The 20654-nt window shown below is 34.7% G+C and overlaps 1 protein-coding gene across 1 annotated transcript in view; it reads right to left on the bottom strand.

Annotated features, from left to right (window-relative positions):
* C2H2orf73 (chromosome 2 C2orf73 homolog) overlaps positions 1-20183 on the bottom strand; it is a 35617-nt gene extending 15434 nt beyond the window's left edge. The window contains exons 1-3 of the mRNA XM_031950474.1: positions 20060-20183; positions 17274-17493; positions 160-313 (exon numbers count right to left, since the gene is read on the bottom strand). Of these exons, the coding sequence (XP_031806334.1) occupies positions 160-313; positions 17274-17493; positions 20060-20142 (457 nt within the window). The 5' untranslated portion in view covers positions 20143-20183. The remainder of the gene's footprint in view (positions 1-159; positions 314-17273; positions 17494-20059) is intronic.
* Positions 20184-20654: the final 471 nt, after the last annotated feature.

Below are 20654 nucleotides of genomic sequence, written 5' to 3'. Positions count from 1 at the left end.
GGAATAAGTGAGGACACAGTCCTTCAATCCTAAATGTCATTTTTAAAATTGAGAAGATATATTTAGATGAAGTACCAGCACATCTACTACATTCTAGATTATTTGATAGCAGCATACTTCAGATAATGAAAAATAAAATTTTGCCACTGTTTCACTTACCTATGCCACAAGCAGCCTTTTGTTTCCTACAGTGTCTGGTTGACAATACCAACTCACATTCTGGTACTTTGAAATCACTTCTTTGGGTAGTCTGCGAGTCATAAGATGGTGCATAGTGATGGCTCAATGTTTCTTCATGTTGCCACCAATCTTCCTTTATAGAAAAATGCAAGTAATTGGATATTGTGGGATACAGTTACAGATTTACTTTTGTCATTAAGTAGATATTCAATAAATGTTTGCTGAGGATTAAAGTTAATGTTAAAATTTAATAATATACTACCCTACCAAACTATTAAATTGAAAAGCAACACATTGAAGTAGCATCTAGTTCTTATTTAAAACAAAAAAAGACATGTACTCTTATTCTTGTAATCTGGCACCGTATGTTAATAAGTAAACTTGTAATATATGGTAAAGTACACATTTGACTTTGTTTTGTAGTAAGATTCCATGTTATAGCAACATAAGAATGAACCATTATGGAATGTAAAAAATACTGTAATAATATTATAATAATAAGTTTTTGTATCTTATACCTCCACTATGCTTTGGTACTATGAGTAATTGTTTTAAATTTATTTTAAGGGTCCTATTTTTCTAAGAACAACATTTTTATTCTCAAAACTAATGTAAACATGATACAGTAAGGACTGATACTTGACCTTTTAGATAATTTTATCTTTCAGAAGGTAGAAGCCAAGAGAGGAATTGAAAGTCAGGACATAATTCCAACCAGATTTTGATTGGTGATGTAGAAGTGTTTGTTGAATCGAGTTAAAATGAATTTCTAAATTGAAATGTGTTATTTTCAGAGTGTATAACTCAGACTCTTAATTGCTTTGATAGCATTTAAAGACAATCCTTCTAGCTGGAAGCAATCTGTCTCTCCTGGACTCTCACAATTTGTTTGTACTCATCACTTTCTAATTATCATTATGGTAATTTATGTTCATTTCTTCTTTCCACTATTAGATTTTAAAATCTATTGAAGGCAGCAATCATGGCTCAGGTACTTAGCTCAGAATGCCTTTCACAAGGCAAGCACTGAATAAATGTGTACTTCAAAAAAGTCTCTGAAACTTTGGGGAAAAAAAATGATGACATATCTGTATTCCATAATAACAAAAGATAGTAATTCAGGGTATATTCAGAGAAAACGATTTCTTAAAATTCAGAAAAAAATGTCCTCTTTTAAGTTGTAGGCTTATTTTTCATATACTTATATATGTAAATGTTGTGCTTCCATAGAATGTAGACAACTTGAGAAGACAAAACTTTCATTTCTGGCTTTGAATCCTCAGCTTCTAGCCTAAGTGTCTGCCACATAAGAGGCATATAATAATATCTGGTGTTTGACTGATAAGACCTAAATGAGATACCACCTTTACTTAGTTCTTTTATTTCTCTAATTCCGTACATCTCTTTGCTAACTTTTCATTTTTATCTTGAATCCTTAAAAAGGGGGTTTCCCTCACAGTTCCAATCTCAGCCTTTTTTTTTTTTTTTTATCTTCACTCTCTCTATCAATGTTTTTTTTTTTTTAAACTTGCAGCTTTAACTATCACCTCTATGTACATGATTCCTAAATTTGTATGTCTATTTTAGCTCTTAAATCCTGCTAGCATTTCTTTTCAATATGTACAAAAAGAAACTTATGAGGATTTCATCTAATGATGCTTCCTATTATCTCATTTTAACCAAAATTCAACTGATATTCAGTGTTTAAAACTTCAGTTATCTTTTTTTTTTTAAATTCAATTTAATTTTCAGTTCCAAATTCTTTCCCTTCACTTATACTCTTCTTTTTGCCATTAAAAAATCTAGAAAAAGGAAAACTATTACAAATATGTATATATAGTCATGCAAAATAAATTTCCATGTCAGTCATGTGCAAAAAGGAAAAAAAAATCAAGAAAACTAAAGAGAAGAAAAAATATTTCATGCACTGAGTCTATTAGTTCTCTATGTGGAGATAGATAGCACACATAATGACTCCTTTGAGGAATTGTGATAGGTTATTGTGTTAATCAAAATTATGAAATCTTTCCAAGTTGATCATCTTTTTAGCATTGCTGGTACTGTATAAAATGATCTTTTAATTCTGCTCATTTCACTTTGCATCAGTTCACACTTGTTTTCTCAAGTTTTTTTGAAACCATTCCATCATTTCTTATAGCATAATATCTGTCACATTCAAATACTGTAACTTTTTCATATAGTTCATATAGTAACTTGTTAAATAGTTCAACTATTTCCCAATGCTTTTTCACCCCTCAAAAGAGCTGCTATAAAAGTTTTTGTACCTAAAGATCAATTCATTAGTGACTTGCAACATTTTCCTCCATAGCTATTGATAGCTTGAATTTCTTCCTCTGAAAACTGCCTATTTATATCATTTGACCATGTGGCTATTGGGTCATAGTCTTATTCTTGTAAATATGCTTCAGTTCCCTATATGTTTTAGAAATGAAAACTTTATTAGGGAAATTTGCTGCAAAGATTTTTCCCCCAGTATCTTGATTTTCTTCTAATTTTAACTGCATTATAATCAATACTATCCATTTTAGTTCCAGTGAACCTCACTCTCTTTTCTTTAGTGATAAATCTTTCTCTATCCATAAATTTTACAGGTAATTTCTTTTATGTTTTGCTAGATTGCTTGAGACATTACTCTTTATGTACCAGCCAGCTATTTGTATTGACCTTATCTTGGTATACAATGTAGTCTATATCTATGCCGATTCTCTGCCAAACTATTTTCCAGTTTTCAGGACATTAAAAAAAATAACAAAAAAACCAAAGTTCTTTCCCCAATAGTTGGGATCTTTGAATTTATCACATTCCTGGTTACTGTGCTCATTTGCTTCTATAATCTATTCTACTTTTCAACTTTTCTATTTCTTTGTTGTTGTTTAGTTTTCAGTCATGACCAACTCTCAGTGACCTCATTTGGGATTGTCTTTGCAAAGATACTGGAGTATTTTGTCATTTCTTTCTCTAGATCATTTTACATATGAGGCAACTGAGGTAAACAGAGTTAAGCCAGTACCAAATTGCTTTGATTATAAGCTGGAGAAGGAAATGGCAAATTTCATCATTATCTTTCCCAAGAAAACCGTTTTGGTCACTAAGAGTTGGACACAACTGAAGAATAACAAAATTTGATTTTCTTTTTTTTTTTTAAAACAATTAGCCAGTGGTTCATCTATTTTGTTTTTTTTTTAAAATCCATGTTATTTGTTAAGATTCTAGCCCCTTATTTTAACTCTTATCTTTTTAAAATTGTGTATATCATAACATATTGTTGGATTTTGAGTTTTAATCCATCTGCTATCCTTTTTCATCTTGTAGTTGAGTTCACTCATTCACATGCACAATTATGATTTTTAACTATATATTTGCCTACATCCTGTTCTCTTATAACTATTCATTTTTTTTAAATTTTTCCCCCTCTTTGAGAGTCTGTTTTGCTCTATTACCTCCCTTAATCTACCCTCCCTTTTGTTTTCACCTTCTTTTCTCTTAACTCCTTTTCCCTTCTACTTCCCTGTAGAGGAAGACACATTTCTATCCTCAAAGTAAATGTAAATTCTTCCTTCCTTGAACCAATTCAGATAAAAATGAACTTGCAAGTGTTACTCACTGATCACTTCTATGCCCTTCATTTTGTACTCTTTCTTGCATGCCCCATTTATGTGAAATAATTTTCCTGAGCTTCCTCCCTTTTCCATCCCTCTCCTAATGAATTCATCTCTCCTACTCTTCCATTCTTCTTTTGAGGTCACCCAATATAACAGCATCACATTAAGTACTTTGCTTAATTATATCCCTGATGATGATAAAATTCTGAGGGGGTTACATATATCATTTCCTAATGTAAGAAAGTCAATTATTTAACCTTGCTTAGACTTTTATGATTTCTTACTTGTTTACCTTTTTATACTTGAGTCCTGAGTTTGAATGTCAATTTTTTTCTATTCAGTGCCTCTTTTTCATCATGAATGTTTGAAATTTCTTTATTTTATTAAATGTCCATTCCCTTCCTGCCCTCCTAGATAGCATCACACAATTTTCACTTTATTGTATATTAGAATTAGGCAGATTGGACTCCCCAGGGGAAAGGAAGTAGGAGGACATACCAGCTTGGCTCCTGGCAGGAAAGTGGCAATGAAGGCAGTAGTAGCACTCTAGTGCAGTCCTGTGTCAGGGGACTTTTGCTCTAAGCACTGAAGGCACTCTGGCTGCCAAGAGCCCTAGGCACTGAAACTGCTCCAGTTGTTGGAGCTGCAGAGTCAAGGGCTACATAGAGCCCATCAAGGGAAAGGAGAGGTCTGCAGAATAGTCCACTTATGTTAAATGAAAACTGGTTGTAATCATTTTTGCTAGGTAGATTATTCTTGATTGTAATGATCGACTCTTTGCCTTCTGGAATATATTACAAACTCCCTATTTCTTTAAGTGATAGATGCTAAATCCTGTAAAATACTATGGTTCCATGGTTTTTGCATCCCTTTGTTCTTACTTATTGTGATATTTTGTCCTTGACCTGGAAGCTCAGAAATTTGACTATAATATTTCCAGAAGTTCTCATTTTGGGGTTTCTTTCAGGTGGTGACAGGTGGATTTTTTTTCCCCAATTTCTACTTTGTCCTCTAAGATAACTATGTAATTTTCCTCTACACTTCCTTGAAATAGGATGTCTAAACTCTTTTTTGTGTTCACAGTCTTCAGGTAGTACAGTGATTTTAAAATTATCTTTCCTCAATCTATTTCCAAGTCAGTTGTTTTTCCTATGATGTATTTTACATTCTCTCTCTCTCTCTCTCTCTCTCTCTCTCTCTCTCTCTCTCTCTCTCTTCTTCTCTCTCCTTCTTTCCCCACTCCCTCCTTCTTTTCCTTCCTCCTTTTCTACCTCCCTCCCTCTCTCTCTGTCTCTGTCTCTCCCTCTCTCTCTCTACCTATCTCTCCCTCTCTTTCTCTCTTTTTCCTTTACTTATTACTTTCTTTTTTCTTCCTTCCTCCCTTCTGTCTTGTCTTTATATTATTATTTCTTGATGTTTCATGGAGTGATTAGCTTCATTTGACCAATTCAAATTTATTTTCTGCAGCAAGGTTTTCTGGTTTTCTGACCAAGATATTAATTCTCACAGGTTTCTTGCATAGTTCTCATTTCCATTCTCATTTTTTCTATAACACCCTTATTTGTATTTTTTAACCTCCCTCCTTTTAAAAATTTCTTACTTAACTGTCCTAAGAATTCCTATTGGATTTATGTTCAATCTGCATTTTTCATTGTTTTTTTTTGTTTGTTTGCCCATTCTTTCTTGACTTTCATTTTTTTCTTCTCCTTTTTTTTTTTTTTTTTTTTAACGTATTGAGCTCTGCTTACTTCTAGGGATAATATTTGGTCTGACCGTCTATTCTTTTATATTCTTTTTTTTCCTTCCATAGTTCTGTCTAGGAACCTGCAAGTTTTCAGTAATCTCTATGTAGTATGACTCAGGGAGAGGTGTGCTCAGTGCCTTCTTAATCTGAGCTCTGAAATTTCCTAAGCCAGTTTTGAGCCTCTTATTTTGGGTGAGGTTCAGTTTCAGCACACTAATAAGTTCAAAGCAACTTAATTGTTGGTTCCTCTTTGACTTGAGCCTCTTGTATCAGTTATTCCACTGCAGGTTGAGATGCTGCTCAGTTCCTTGTTCTATGTTCAGTACAAAGCCATGCATTTGCTCAAGATTGCTTCTTTCTGCCTTAGATCTATAACCTGGAATTAGGTAAGGAGTAACAGAGATGCCAGATGGCATCCTTTCTGCTCCCAGGATTACATTACAGGTCTGCTGGGATCTCTCTGCTCCAGTGCTTCTTGCACTGGGATTCTATATAGCCCCCTTTCTCTCCTTTGATGCTGGAAAGCTTCTGCCTACTACTGCTCCACCTACTGCCATGTTCATTGCTGATCCCATCACAATGTTCCATAGGGCTTGCTATCTTTCTAAATTGCTTTTGGCTGGAAAAAATTGACTCATGATGATTTTTCTTCACCTTCCCAATTAAAATTTGGTCTGGAGAGTTTTCCAGGTTGTTATGGAAGAAATGTGCTGGTTAAGCTAAGCAAAAATCCTGACTTTTCATTCACTCCTTAGAATTATTTTTATCTCTTTCTCTCATAATCTCATTCAATCAGATTGCTAAATTCTATTGATTCTACTTTCATAGTACCTCCCACACCTATCCCTTTCTTTCCATTCCCTTTGCTAACAGGTCTCTAATACAATAATCTCATTACTCCATGTGGAATATTGTAGTCTTCTAACAGGTTTTCCTACCTCTGTTCTCTCTTGTCTCCAATATATTTTTCATACATGTTAGTCAGTTTAAAAAAAGGATTTATTAAGTCCTTATCATGTCCTAGCAAAGCAATGGGAATACAAAGAAAAACAAAAACATGGTTTCTATTCTCAAAGAGATAACATTCTAAGATGGAGACAGCATGCCAACAATTATATATATATATATATATATATATATATATATATATATATATATAGGATGCATTTAGGATAATGGGGAGGGGGTAATCTCAGAGGGAAGGCACTAGCAGTGGGGATCAGGACCATTTGGAAAGGCCTTTTGCAGCTGTGGAGATTTGAACTAAGTCTTGAAATGAGCCAGAATGGTCAGGGGATAGAGATGAGAAGAGAGAATGGCTCTCCCCAGACACGGAAAATAGCCAGTAAGAAGGCATGGTGCCAGGAGCTGAAACATGTGTAATAGAATGAAGGCTAAGGTTGCTGGATTGCAGAGCATGTGGAGAATAATTGTAAAGCATAAGAATGGAGAGGTAATAAGGGGTTCATAAAAGCCAAAAAAATAATTTTTATATTTAATCCTAGAGAAAATAGGTCATGATCAGTTTTATCCTTTAAGTCCTATATACTTTAAAGTACATACTTTATACACTTTGGCAACTGAGTGAAGGATGAACTAGAAGGGGGAAAGACCTGAGTCAACATTATCAATCAGAAGGTTAGTGCAGTAGTTTAGACATGAAGAGGCAGTTGTCTAAAGTGGACATATATGGAAAGAAGGGGACATATATGAAAAATATTGAGGAGGTACAAATGACCCTGTCATTTGTATTACATTTGATATGTGGGGTAGATATGAGTGAGAAGTCAAGGGATAGCACCTAGGTTCTGAGTCTGAGTAACTGGTATATACTCAACAGTAGTTTTTTTTTTTAAATGCATAAATGTGGCCATGTATCTTCACTCAAAATTCTTCAGTGGCTCCCTTTTGCCAATCAAATCAATTCTTTTGCCTCATAGTCAAAGTCTTCTGTAACCTGTAAGAACCTGACTTTCCAGATTTATCTCATATTTCTGGCTTTAATGTTCTCTGCAATGAAACCAAGGTGTGTTATTTTCTGAAAAGTAGTAGGATATGTTAGAACTTGGGAGAGTCAATCAACTTCTGTGGCCCTCAGTTTCCTTATCTGTGGGAAGGTAGGTGTTAGAATGGAAAAAATTCTGAGTCAAGAGTCAGGAAGACTCATCTTCATGAATTTAAATCTGGCTTCAGAAAGCTGCTGTATGACTCTATCTGCCTCAGTTTATTTGTCTGCGAAATGAATGGCAAAACCATTCCAGTGTATTTGCTAAGAAAACCCCCAATGGGGTCACAAAGTGTTACACATGATGGAAATAATTGAATAGCAACAAGAAATAAATGGATTGTACTAGAAGATCTATAAGATACTGAAACTGTCTTCTCACTCTAAATCCATCTTTAGTACTCAGATTCTAATTATCAAGTTGGTCCTTTGTTATACATGCCTTGTGTTTACTACTAGATATAAGGTCCTTTGAGAGCAGGAATTGTAGATCTTTGAAATTTGTGTTTCTTCTTCTCTCTATGGAGAAAATTAACAGACTATTCTCTACAATTTGTCTACTTAATAATACTTTTATTATCATGAGAGAGAAATCTTAATCTATTGATTAAATTCACAAAGCCCTCATACCTTTGCCTCCTACATTTTAAAACCAAAATTATTTTAAATAGAAGATGAAAAAAAAACAACTTGACCTAATCTTTGAGGATACATATGTTTAAAATGGTATATGCACCTGTTACAATGGGCAAATTTAAGGCACTCTTTTTCACCCTATCTCTCAAATGCTACTTTTATTTTAGATATACCTTTTAGTTTTTTTTCTGGAACTCTACTGAGTCATAATTACTGTTAGTCATTGTTTTCCCCTTATTTCTTATTTAGTGCTAAGCATTTCTTATACTTCTTAAAAATAATTGATTCACTTTACTTTTAATACAGATGGACAATTTTATTGTTGCTATAATGACATAATATTACAAACAAGTGTGGAGATTGGAACTGAGACCCTTCTCCACTCCTGGGGCCAGAGTCATAATACAGTAGGTCCTCTCCTTAATCATTTCTTGATTTATGAACTAAAATTTGATAGTAAGTGATAAAGCTGCCAGTTGATATCTATTTCTGGGCCCTTCAGTAGGTCAGGCTCCATATCTGCTGCATCTGAGACCTTTTCTTGTCCTGGTACAAAGTCTCTTCCTAGCTAAATCCCACAGTGTTCTAACATTTTTGTCTGAATCCCTTTGTTGAAACTGGAAAAATTACAGTGTGATTTCTTTTTAGAATTTCTCAAGCTGGACTTAGTGTAATGAATTTTCTAAATATGTATGGAGGAGATGTGGAATAAGCCTTGCTTGTACTTTTTGCTATTCTACCATTTTGGTTCTGCCTCTCAATCCTAGTAGATTTAGACAGAGAAGAAAAGAAGGAAAAAAAAATCTAATTTTTATTCCAGAAAGAACTCTCAAAAGAACTTTCTAGTTCTACTTCTATCAAAAAAGAAGTAACAATTCATAAATAGAAAGCATCTATACTATCTCAAAAGGGGAAAAATTAAATATTCAGCTGTCTTGAACACATTTATTTTGTTAAACTCCAGCATTGCAACAAGGAATGAATCCTAAAATCCTAAAAAGGAAAGAAAATAGCTGTGGAATACTAAAAAGCATCAATCAAGATCACGGTAGATATCTCCAGAAAGATCAAAAAGAAACGGAAGATGAAATAATCTTTAATTATAAAACTCAACCTGGTATTTGAAGACAAGAAATGGATATTTACAGATCACATAGATTTTGAAGAGCTTATGTGAATATAGTAGCCCTTAAAAAGCATCTGGGCCTGAAAGCCAAAGAAAGCACCTAAAATAGTTCACACTTAGACCATATAGTTACTTAGTAACCAAATGCAAAAAAACTTTCACAGCTTTATACTGGCTCAATCCCTAAATATTTAAAACCTGTGAGGCCTTTTAAAATACACAGATGGATTCAGAAATGTATTGGTTCTTAAATTTTTGTTAAATATTATCAATTTTTTTCTATCTAATCAAAAATAATTTGTTCAGATTTTAGTGTTTTATGCCAAGATATTATTCCATAGTTCCTTTGATTATGTGTTATTATTTGCTCTGAGTATTTAATTTATAATAATTTAATGAAAATATTGAGTGCTATTTTAACAACAATGAAAATTTATCAATCAGTCCTAAAAGCAAAGTGAGTCAATTATTTTTAAGAAATGAAAGAAATGCTTAGAAATAAGTAAGAGTAGGGCAACTAGATGATGGAGAGAGCACTGGCCTTAGAGTCGGGAGAACCTGAGTTCAAATCTATCTTCAAACACTTAACACTTCCTAGCTGTGTGACCCTGGGCAAGCCACTTAGCCCTACTTGCCTCCCCCAAAAGAAAAAAAAAAGTAAGAAACAAGGAAAAAACAATGACTAACTATGATTCAGTAGAGTACCAGAAAAAAAAAAAAGATATATAGTGGGAAAGTGAGTGACATTTGAATCTCACTTTCATCTGAACTGGTCAAGGAAGGGAAGAATATATATAGATATAGATATAGATATAGATATATAGATATATATGTGTGTGTGTGTGTGTGTGTGTGTGTGTATAGAAATAAATTTTGATCAATAGGGAAATAGGAGATGGGAAAAGAAAGAATTAAAAGAGAGGATCAATTAAAGGAGACTTAGTCCTAAGTAAAAGGAATACTAATAACACACAAAAATATTTTTAGCAGTTCTTAGAAAAAATTCAAAACTGAGGGGGATGCCCTTCAGATGATGAATGGCTGAAAAGGCTATGATATATGGACATGATAGAACGCTACTGTATGATAAGAAATGATGAAGGAGATAGTTTCAGAAAAACCTGAGAAGGTTTGCCTGAACTGATACAGAATGAAGCAGAACTAGGACAATCTGTATAATAACAATATTATAAGGGCAATCAATTCTGAAAGACTTGAGAACCCTGATCAATGCAATGACCAGATTCATGATGAAATTTGCTTCTTAGCACATTGCAAAGGGGAATGAACTCAGGAGGCAAATTAAAACATCTTTTATTTGGACATTACCCATTTAGAATTTGTTTGACTATACATGTTTTAAAATAAGGACTTTATTTTTTCTTTCTTCCTCAAGGTTGGAGACTAGGGACAATAAAAGGAATAGGAAACAAAATTTCCTTGATTAAAAATATAATTTTAAAATTAAAAAAATAAAATTATTGGGGCCATTAATTCTAAGATATTTATATTTTAGCTTCTTTGCCTTTTATTCTTAACATTCTTTATTGTTACTTTATAGGGCCAAATTATACATGCTTAAAAGGAAATCATAGCTAAATCCTTCTAGGAGCAGATTATACATGTGTGATGCTTAAAACTGAGTCATAGCTAGATTCTTTTCTTAATGCAAAATCGCTTGAATGTTTGATGTAGATGTTTCAAATATAGTATTTCTGCAGCTACAACCTATGATTAACTTATCTTGGTGATATTTATTTTTCTCAATAGCTAAATTATTTTTAGACTCATTTTCCCACATTTGTCTTCATTGCCTGCAATTTTAATTTCAGTTATAATCAACATATGTTTTGATTGCTACTATTGATTTTTTTGAGTTTTCTTTGTTCCCTCCCAATCTTCTTTATAATTTCAATTTTAATTTCTGTTTCTCTTGTGATCTTAAATGTACAAAAGCTTTTCACTTATTTGTTCTTATAATTCTCTTACTGATATTATTGCTTATATTCTTTAAAAATATGGCATTTGCCCTTTTGAGAACTTAAAGGAATATTCTATACTGTTCCTTTTTCCATCTATGATATTTTAGATACTTTTGCTACTTTAATTATTTTTTGGTTGTTTTAAAAATTGTAATGTATTCTTTACTTCGATCATTTCCCTTTTGGGTAAATTATTCTGATCTAAAACTCATTAAGTTCCAAATAAAATTCACCCACTTTCACCCCAAACCATCTTCTCTCCCCAGCTTTCTTATTACTTTCAAGGGTAACACTATTTATCTTTCCACTTACCCAGATTTGAATCCTTGTTTCATCTTCAACTCTTAACTCTCATCCTAAATATCCAACCAGCAGCCAAATCTTGTCATTTATACCTTCATAACATCACTCACATTTGTCTCCTCTTTATTCCCATGGCCATCATTCTAGTACAGACCTCTTGGCCTGGACTAGTGTGGTAGTCTGGTTCATCTGTCTCCCTGACTCAAGTTTCTCCCCATCACAATCCACCTTCTATTCCTTTGGAAAGTGATATATCTTCCTAAAGATCAGGTGTGACCATATCACACTCATATTCAATAAAAACTGAGTAGCTCCCTATGACTTCCAAGATCAAATATTAAAACTTCTGTTTGGAATTCAAAGCCTTTCATAACCTGGTATCTTCTTAATTTTTCAGTATTTTTATACTTTATTCCTTTCTAGTCACTCTATGGTCCAACTATACTGGCTGTTCGTCCTCCCTGTATTTTTCATTTTCATGCCTTTGTACTTAGCATCTTCCAAGCCTAGGAAACTTAATCAGCGCTGCCTCTTAGAATCCCTGATTTCCTTCAAGATTCTTAGAATCCCTAGCTACTTTCTATGGGATGGTTCCTGATTCCCTCAGACTACTTCCACTATAAATTTTCTTCTATATACTCTACACTGTATCTTTTATGTATCTATTTATTTAGATGTTTCCTTTTATCACTAGAAAGTAAGCTCCCAGTGAGCAGAGACTGTATTTGCTTATCATTTTATTTCCAGATCTTAATAAATGCTTGTTAACTGAGCAATTGGTGGGAAAGTGGTGGAAGGAATTGGTTGTTGTCCTTAGTTTTCAAAGGGGATCAAAGGAATATTCATTTTTTTCTTCTATAGGGTATTCTTTTTTTTTTCTTCTTTCTTTTGTAATGGGAATATGGACATCTAGGTGGCCCAGTGGATAATGCCTTAGGCATTTACTAGCTGTGTGATCTTGGACAAGTCACATTACCCTGCTTGTCTCAAATTCCTTATCTGTAAAATGAGCTGAAGAAGAAAATGCCTCCAGTATACGTCAAGAAAACTCCAAAAGGGCTCACAAAAAATCAGACCTGACTGAACAATAACAATGGGAATGTGCAGTCTTTCACTCACTTATATTTACTGGAAAAGCCAGCACAAGTTGGATTGCCCTGAAGACTAGAACATTTATGCTTTGCAACTCAGTCTTTTTTTTTGTTAATCTGGACTCTAATGGTAATTGTATTCAATATATCATTTTGATGTCTGAAATTATTCATTTAACTTTCCTACAAAAAACTAAAGAAATCAGAACAATGCCAAGAAAAATATTTAAACTTGGATTTTGGAAGATATTATAATTCTACTTGGATTAAAACCAGCTCTATTTCAATAGTATAAACCGTGGCTTAACAATACTAATTTAAAATAAAACCAAACAAAAAGACAATTTTTCAATAGTTATCTCAAGAGAACCTGCAACACACTTTTAAAAAATAACCTGAAAGTTGCCTTTTTAAATGCCTGACAATTGATATTTTAATGTACCTCATTTAAGAGTTTTTATATTAAAAGAACAGTTCCACATTCACATACAATTTTCTGTTTGTTTTATGATAGAACTGGTTGACCTCATCAGTGTAAGAAGTTTGGCATTTAACTTCTAAGTCAAATAAATCACAAGTAACTGTAATTTGCATTTCTCTTTTCTCTAAGGGAATTTGAAAGAGAGAAAGGGATAAGATATAGGACTCTTAGCTATGACCTTAATTAATAAATGGGTCACAGGAATTTGTGCTTGGCCTTATGTCAATTAACACTTTAATGAATGATTTGTGTAAAGGGGGCATGGCATCCCAAATGTCCAAAGAGACTGCATCAGATGTGCCCAGTGTGCTGGAATGTCCTGAAGCAAGCACTACCATTGTCCCAGTGGATGCTGTACTTATCAAATTTGCAGATGATACAAAACTGATGAGGATGGATAATACATTGTATGATAGTCATAACACAAAAAGATCCTGATGATTGAGAACATTAGACAGAATCAAATCCCTTCCAACTCTAAATCTAAATCCTATAAAATAAGATAAAATTTAAGAGGGACAAATATCAAGTCTTATAGAGGTTAAAAAATCCACTTGATTATAAGTTAGCATGGCTATTAGACAATGATTTCTCTGAAATACAGTTGGGGATTTAATGAACTACAAGCTCTTAATAAATCAATAAAGGCGACAAGGTGGCCCAGTGTATAGAGTACTTGAATTAGAAATAGGAAGAGTTCTGAGAAACTTACTAGCAAGTCATTCACATTTCTCTGTGCTTGTTTCCACATCTCTTAAAATGTGGATAACAACAGTAACCACCTTGATTGTTTTTAAGAACAAAATGAGATATTGGTAAATTGTTTTACAAACTTTCAAGCATTGTATAAACACTAGCATTAGGTATAATAATGGATTATGACAACCAAGAAAGCTTATGTGCATTAAACAGGACATACAAATTGTTCTGAACTAGGGGAATAATAGTTCCATTGTTCTCTGCCCTGGTCAGACCATATCTGGAATGTTATTTACAGTTATTTACAGTGGTGGTCACCACATTTTAGGAAGGTCATAGTTAAGTGGCAGTTATCCAGAGAAAGGTAATCCTTCTGCAAAAGACATCATGCTGCAAGAAGCTAGGTTAAAGGAGTTGGGAAGGTCTAGCTTGGATAAAAAAGATTTGGAGTTGGATAAACCTGATACTTTAAGTACTGAGGTCTTATTTTGTTTCAATCTGTGAAGAGCAATTAGATTTGTTCTGCTGATTTTCTCAGGGCAGAACCAGAAACAATGGATGGAAAGTATAACAAGACAAATTTAGGCTTATTACAAGAAAAAAACTTCCAAAAGTGAAATAGGCTGCCTCTAGCATCAATGAGTTTTCCTTTCAAAGTTTTCTGGGATATAATATGGCAGGTTTCATTACTTAGTTTATGTTAGACTAGGCCTCTGAAGTCAACTCTAAGATTCTGTGACTAATTAAATTATGTTTTTCTACTTTAAATATCATTGTGGATAACAGCCATAAGATAATTGACATTTACATAATACTTTATAGTCTACCATGCATGATGTTACTTAAACTTTCTAATGGATTCGTGCTATAGATATTAGAGTTAAGTATTATTTTAGTTTTGTAGATGCAGGAACTGAGACTCAGAGAGTATGATATAGTTATTCATTTCAGTGATTCGTATTTTAACTTATGCATTTTCTGTGATATTCTCATCCACATCCTTCCATAAGTTCTCTAGAAGAGGTCCACTCAACTGGGGCTTCCTTGAATCCTATTTCATATGCCCTGAATACCAATGGAATGTGTGGAGAGTCCATTGTTTCTCACTCTGGTTATCTTTTTTTTTCTGGTTATGCTATTTAAATGGCATCTTACATACCAATTCTTCAGAGATTACAGCTTTACATGACTCTAAGGATTGCATTCCTAGAATTTTAATATGACTGGTATTTTTTAAAATGTGTTTTTTTTGTTTTGTTTTGTTTGTTTTCAAACAAGCTGCTTGAGTCATTAAAATCACCCAATATCCATAAGGCAACCCAACTTGCTTTTTATCCTATTAAATTCTGTTGCTCATTGTCCATTGGCAATGTTTAAGATAAATAATAACACAAAATATTTGTGTTTTTCTGGAAAAAATAATAATACATTCTGATAAATGAGTTCTATAGTTTGTTCATCCAATCACATATGAGAGCCTAGACAATAAGTATTTATCAGAGACTTCTTTTTTTTAATCTGTGGATAGTTAGGCAAGACTTTTGAATGATCCTGGATTTTACTGAGGAGGCTACAAAATTCAAGCGTTTGTTGAATCAGTACAAATAAGAGCTTCTGAAAGAACTCACAATCCTTATAGTACTCCTCTTTAACTTGGACTCTATGCTAAAGATCTCCATTTTTCATGAATGCTTCTAATGAGTATGTCTATATGTTTTACATCTTGGTTGAAATTAACGAGAGTCATCAAAAATAGTTATCTCTATTATTGTATCTTTTAAGCAATCTTAAATAATGTTGACATATTCCTGGGAAATAATTTGTTTTTCTTAAGGCTGCATTTTTCTCTAGTTTTTTTTTTTTTTTTATAGTTGGCAAATGATTAGCAGAGTGGGATCTTGTGTAGTCTACATTTTTCAATCATCTGTGAGATGGTAAAAGTGTGTTCTGCTGTGGAATATTACTTTTAAAAGCTTATCTTTTTTCTACCACTAGGGATATATGTGATATATGGTAATTATTTTCATAAACAGTTTATGTGGATGGGGGAAAAATGGGTCAATGATATAGAAACTTGGTAACTTTTGAAGGAGGGATAACAATTAGATAAGAAAAAATTTTTTTGTTGTTTTTGCAATACTCCCTCCTCCTTCAGATACCTTGAAAATCCATTTCTTGGTACCTTCAAGATTATCTCAATTCTAGCAAGAAGTTCTTTCCATGTATGTGTGGTCTCATCCAGCTGCTTTTTTTTTCCATTTATTTTCTTCAGTGCCATTTCTATTAACTTAAGAAATATATCCAACACTATGACATTAGAGCCCAAATGTGGAAGCTCCATTTTCCATGATGGTAAAAAAGAGTTGGTTGTAAAAAGAAATTACAGATATTTTCCATTTTTCATCTATTTGTTATTCTTTCATTTTCATCCTCAATTGTTTTAGGGAAGATTCTGTTTTAGTTGTTGTTGTTGTTGTTGTTGTTTTTACTTTTTTCATTCAATTACTTTTATTTTATTTAATGATTATATTTATAACCTTATCTGTAAAGGGTTTAACATACTCCTGTCATACAGTAAGTACTTAATAAATCCTTCCTTCCCTTCCTTCTTTTTTCCTTTCTTTCCCTAAGTCATAAGATTGGTTGTGATTTGACTACATCTGGGACGGGGTATGGTATGTAAAGCCTGCAGAGTGGTAATGTGAATATATTTTCATTGTATGGCAAAGCTATTCTTATATGCCTGACCCATTATAATTCAATGAAATCTAGTAAAAGAGTGTTGCAAAAGGACATGGTTTTACTGCTTTGTCCTAAGTGCCTTGAACTAAGAGTCAAACTTTACTGGTGGCTCAATGGGTAACTCAACCTCTGTCTGTCTTCGTTTCTTCAGAGCACTAGTAAGGATCAAAGAAGATAATATTTGTAAAATGTTTAGCATAGCGCCTGGCACATTGTAGGTACTTATTTAATAAATGCTTGTTTTCTTCCTTCCTATAAATTCACGCTGACCACATCCCTTTGGCTAATGAGTTGAAAGACTTTACAAAAAATGTACAGAGGTAGTAGCAGCTCTCTAAGAAGCATTAAGAACCTGGTGTTCTCCCCAGGTGCCTTCAGTGTTGAATGGAGCATTAGGGCACCCCAAGATGCTCCACCATCAGGGAGTATGTGCCTGCAACCATCAATGAAAATATCAGGAAAGTAAGCAGAATGGTCCCTGATGGTCTAAATTAATAAATGTTTGTTGAATTAAACAGAACATTTCTATGAGGTATGATGGGGACACAGATTATTCTCTTCAATCCCACATGGAACATGGAATTACCTTGAATTACTATTATTAAATTATCTATAACATTATCCCCCTTTTTAAGGCAGTGATAACTATCATCAGACCTACCTGATTGTCTTTCATGTCGGGGTGGTCTATGTAGCCCACTGGCTCATTACTGAATCTTGCATTAGTTCTTATGAATTTGGCATACATTACAATTGGTCTCCTGGGGCGTGTATTTTCTGACTGCTGCTCTGTTTTTTTGACTTCATTTTCATGTTTGTCTTTTTCTTTTTTCCCTACTATAGCTGGCAAATGAACATCTGATATTTCATAATTATCTTTTCTGGAAAAAATTCATTTATTCCGATTAGTATTTGAATATTGATTGATAATTTGGTAATTATATAAAATACTATGCAAATTTCCTAAGAGTTTTGGCTAGTCACTTAAAAACTGTGGTAACAATGGAAAGAGTGTTGAGTCTGGTGTTGGGAGAGATCTATGCTCCTGCATCTCTACCTGTGTAACCTCTGGGACAAGTCACCACTTTAAGCTTCTACAAAAATGGAGATAAGGCCCCAAATGCTTATCTTACAACACTTCTGAAGGCAAATGAAATAATGTATGTAAAATACTTTATAAAGCTTAAAGTAGTATTGAAATATGAGCTGTTACTATGAAAATAGTTATGAGTTGACTAGATTGTTAAAATGCTCTTTTTAAAAAAAATTACTTAAAAACAAAACTGAGACTTCAGCTGATAATGATTTCTCGTTATAAACTTTCTAATTATAAATTCTTATTTAAAATCTTGTTTATAGCAAATAATGAAGATAAAATCATGCAGATTGAAGTATGTATATCTAGTCACTCAGAGTCTGATGAAATGGTTTGGTTTGGTATTTTGAATCTATTTGCTTTAATGTTTACTAGCAGTAAAACCATGAGTCAGTCAGTTCATGGATCTAGGACTTAATATTCTGTCCTTGTTAGATATCTTAAATCTTGCTTCTTTTTCAGGGCTAAATCCCTCTCCTTCCTTTTCTCCTCTCTTCTAAACTCTCTAGTTTGGTTTCTAATTGTCCTCATTCAACTCAAACTGTTCTCTCCAAAGGCACCAATAATCTTTTAATTGTCAGATCTCAACCCTCATCCTTCTGCAGCATTTCACTCTCAATTACCCTCTTCTTAATACTCTCCTCTCTAGGTTTTTGTGACCTTGCTCTCTCATGATTCTCCTATCTGACGCCTTTCTTTTGCTGGATTTTCATATGGTTCATCTACTAAACACGGATGATCTTCAAAGTTCCATCCATCTCTTCTCTTATTTTGTTTAGTGATCTCCTCAGATCCCATGGCCAATGTACTATCTCTATGTAGATTGTTCCTGGATCTATCCAGCCCTATTCTTTCTGCTGGGCTCCAGTTTCACATCTCCAACTGCCTTTTTGGACATCTTGTACTGGATGTACCATAGATATTTTGAAGTTAACATGTCCAAAAATGAAGTCATTTTCTTTTCCCCCACACTTGCCTCTATTCTTAATTTCCTTTTTACTGCTGAAAGTTATCACCATTCTGCCATTTACCTGGACTTCTAACGTAGATATCTTTGATTTTTCAATCTTACCCTTCATATGTTACTTGTTGCCAATCCCCAGTTATCCTCAAGTACCTTCAGAACATCTTATATACCTCCTCTTCTCTTCTCTGATATAGCCACTCTGTTACAGGCTCTTAATATGTCATGCCTGAACTATGGCAATTACCTTCTTGTTCCTGTCCTTGCCTCAAGCCTCTCCCAATTTCAGTCCCTTCTCTACTTGCTACCAAAATGTCTTCCTAAACCATAGATATCAACATGTCACTTTACTTATTCAATAAACTCCCCTATTATTTCAAAAATCAATTAAAATCCAATTTGGCTTTGATAGCCTTTTTTTACAACCTGGCCCCTTTCTATTTTGCAGTTTTCTTCAACATTACTCTTTCATGCACTTGATCGCTTGGAGACACCTGCTTCCTTGTTAATCATTGCACAGGACATTCCGTTTTTGAATATGGGCATTTTTTACTATCTGTCCCAGATGACCTCTCTTCTCATTTCTGCCTCCTGGTATTCTTCAAGTTTCAGCTCAAATTACCCCTTCTAATAAGAAGCCTTTCCTAATCCTCCATCAGTGCTCTCCTTGTCCAATTTACTTCTTGAGATTGTCCAATTTACATTGTGTGTTTATAGTATGTATGTTATCCTTTGAATAGTTTGTTTCATTAGTAAATACACTGATAGCAGGGTTTGTTGTTATTTTTGCCTATCTTTGTATCTCCACAGCTTATCACGGTGTCAGACACATACTTAGGTGCTTAATAAACACTTGCTGACTCTTTCTCCCATCCCATCCTATTGTTCTTTCTTTGATGCTGGGACTAGAATCCCAGTCCCCAGGTTCTTTCCACAGTCTACTGGTACAGTCTGTAAAGTAAAGCTCTGGAAAACTCGCCAGAAAAGTCTTAAATATCTAAAGGTATTGCTCCAGAAGCATTTCTATCTTCCGGAGCAATTAAGCTTTTAAGCACTGGTTCCAGTGAGCGAATTTAGTATCAGTGACAAGCTCCTGAAAGCTCCAGAAGAGAAAGACTTTCCAAAGGAGGGGCAACCTCAAATCACACCTGAAAGACAGCTGTTCATTGCATTTATTCATAAGAATTGATCGGTCCACACAGATGTCCCCATTCTAGCTCCTCTGTAAGGGATCTGTCTCTAATCCGCGAATTTTACTCAATACCTCGTTATGTGTGGACTACATGGGCGCTTCAATGGGTATTGGAACCTGGAACCTCTCCCAGAAAAGCGTGGAAGAGAGGTAAGGAAGGGGAAAAGCTACCAATGTCTAGGCTGTGGGTCTCACCCATCTCCTTCCTTGGAAGAATCCACATCATCCTCAATCTTCTTCTTATTCGTGGAACTCTCGAAATCTTGACACCGGGTCATGGGGGGAGCGCCCAGAATCTCTGGGACTTTTTTTTTTTGGTTAAAAGAAAAAAAAAAAAGACTTCCAAATAAAGGCTAGCCTAGAGGGCTGCTACTGTGACTCCTGTCGGTCGCTAGGAGACCGTCGCTCCAGCTCCGCGAGCCCCGATCCCGACCTAAGAAGAGGGGACCTCATCCGCTCGGTCCCCAGAACGCAGTCGCCCTTCGGGTCTCACAGTGTGGGGGATGCCCACACAGGCGGGCGGGGCGGAGGTGGAGGTGGGGGAGAGGAGGACCGGGGCATGGGGGGAGCACCCAGGCTCGCCCTCGGGCTCGGGTACTAGTCTCGGCCTTTGGGTAGGCAGCTTCGCCCTGGACTTGCCCTTGCCTGAGGCTGGGCTGTGATAAACCCGACTCGTCGGCGGTGGGCGGGAGGCCCGGGCTCCTAGCTGGGGATTAGGAGCCTCTCTCCCCGCTGGGCCGGGCTGTGGGGACTGGCCAGCTTGGCCTCCGTGCACTCCCATCTCTCCAAG

This window comes from Sarcophilus harrisii, chromosome 2 (assembly GCF_902635505.1).
Source record: "Sarcophilus harrisii chromosome 2, mSarHar1.11, whole genome shotgun sequence".
Lineage (NCBI taxonomy): Eukaryota > Metazoa > Chordata > Mammalia > Dasyuromorphia > Dasyuridae > Sarcophilus > Sarcophilus harrisii.
This window is presented reverse-complemented; position numbering and strand designations above follow the sequence as displayed.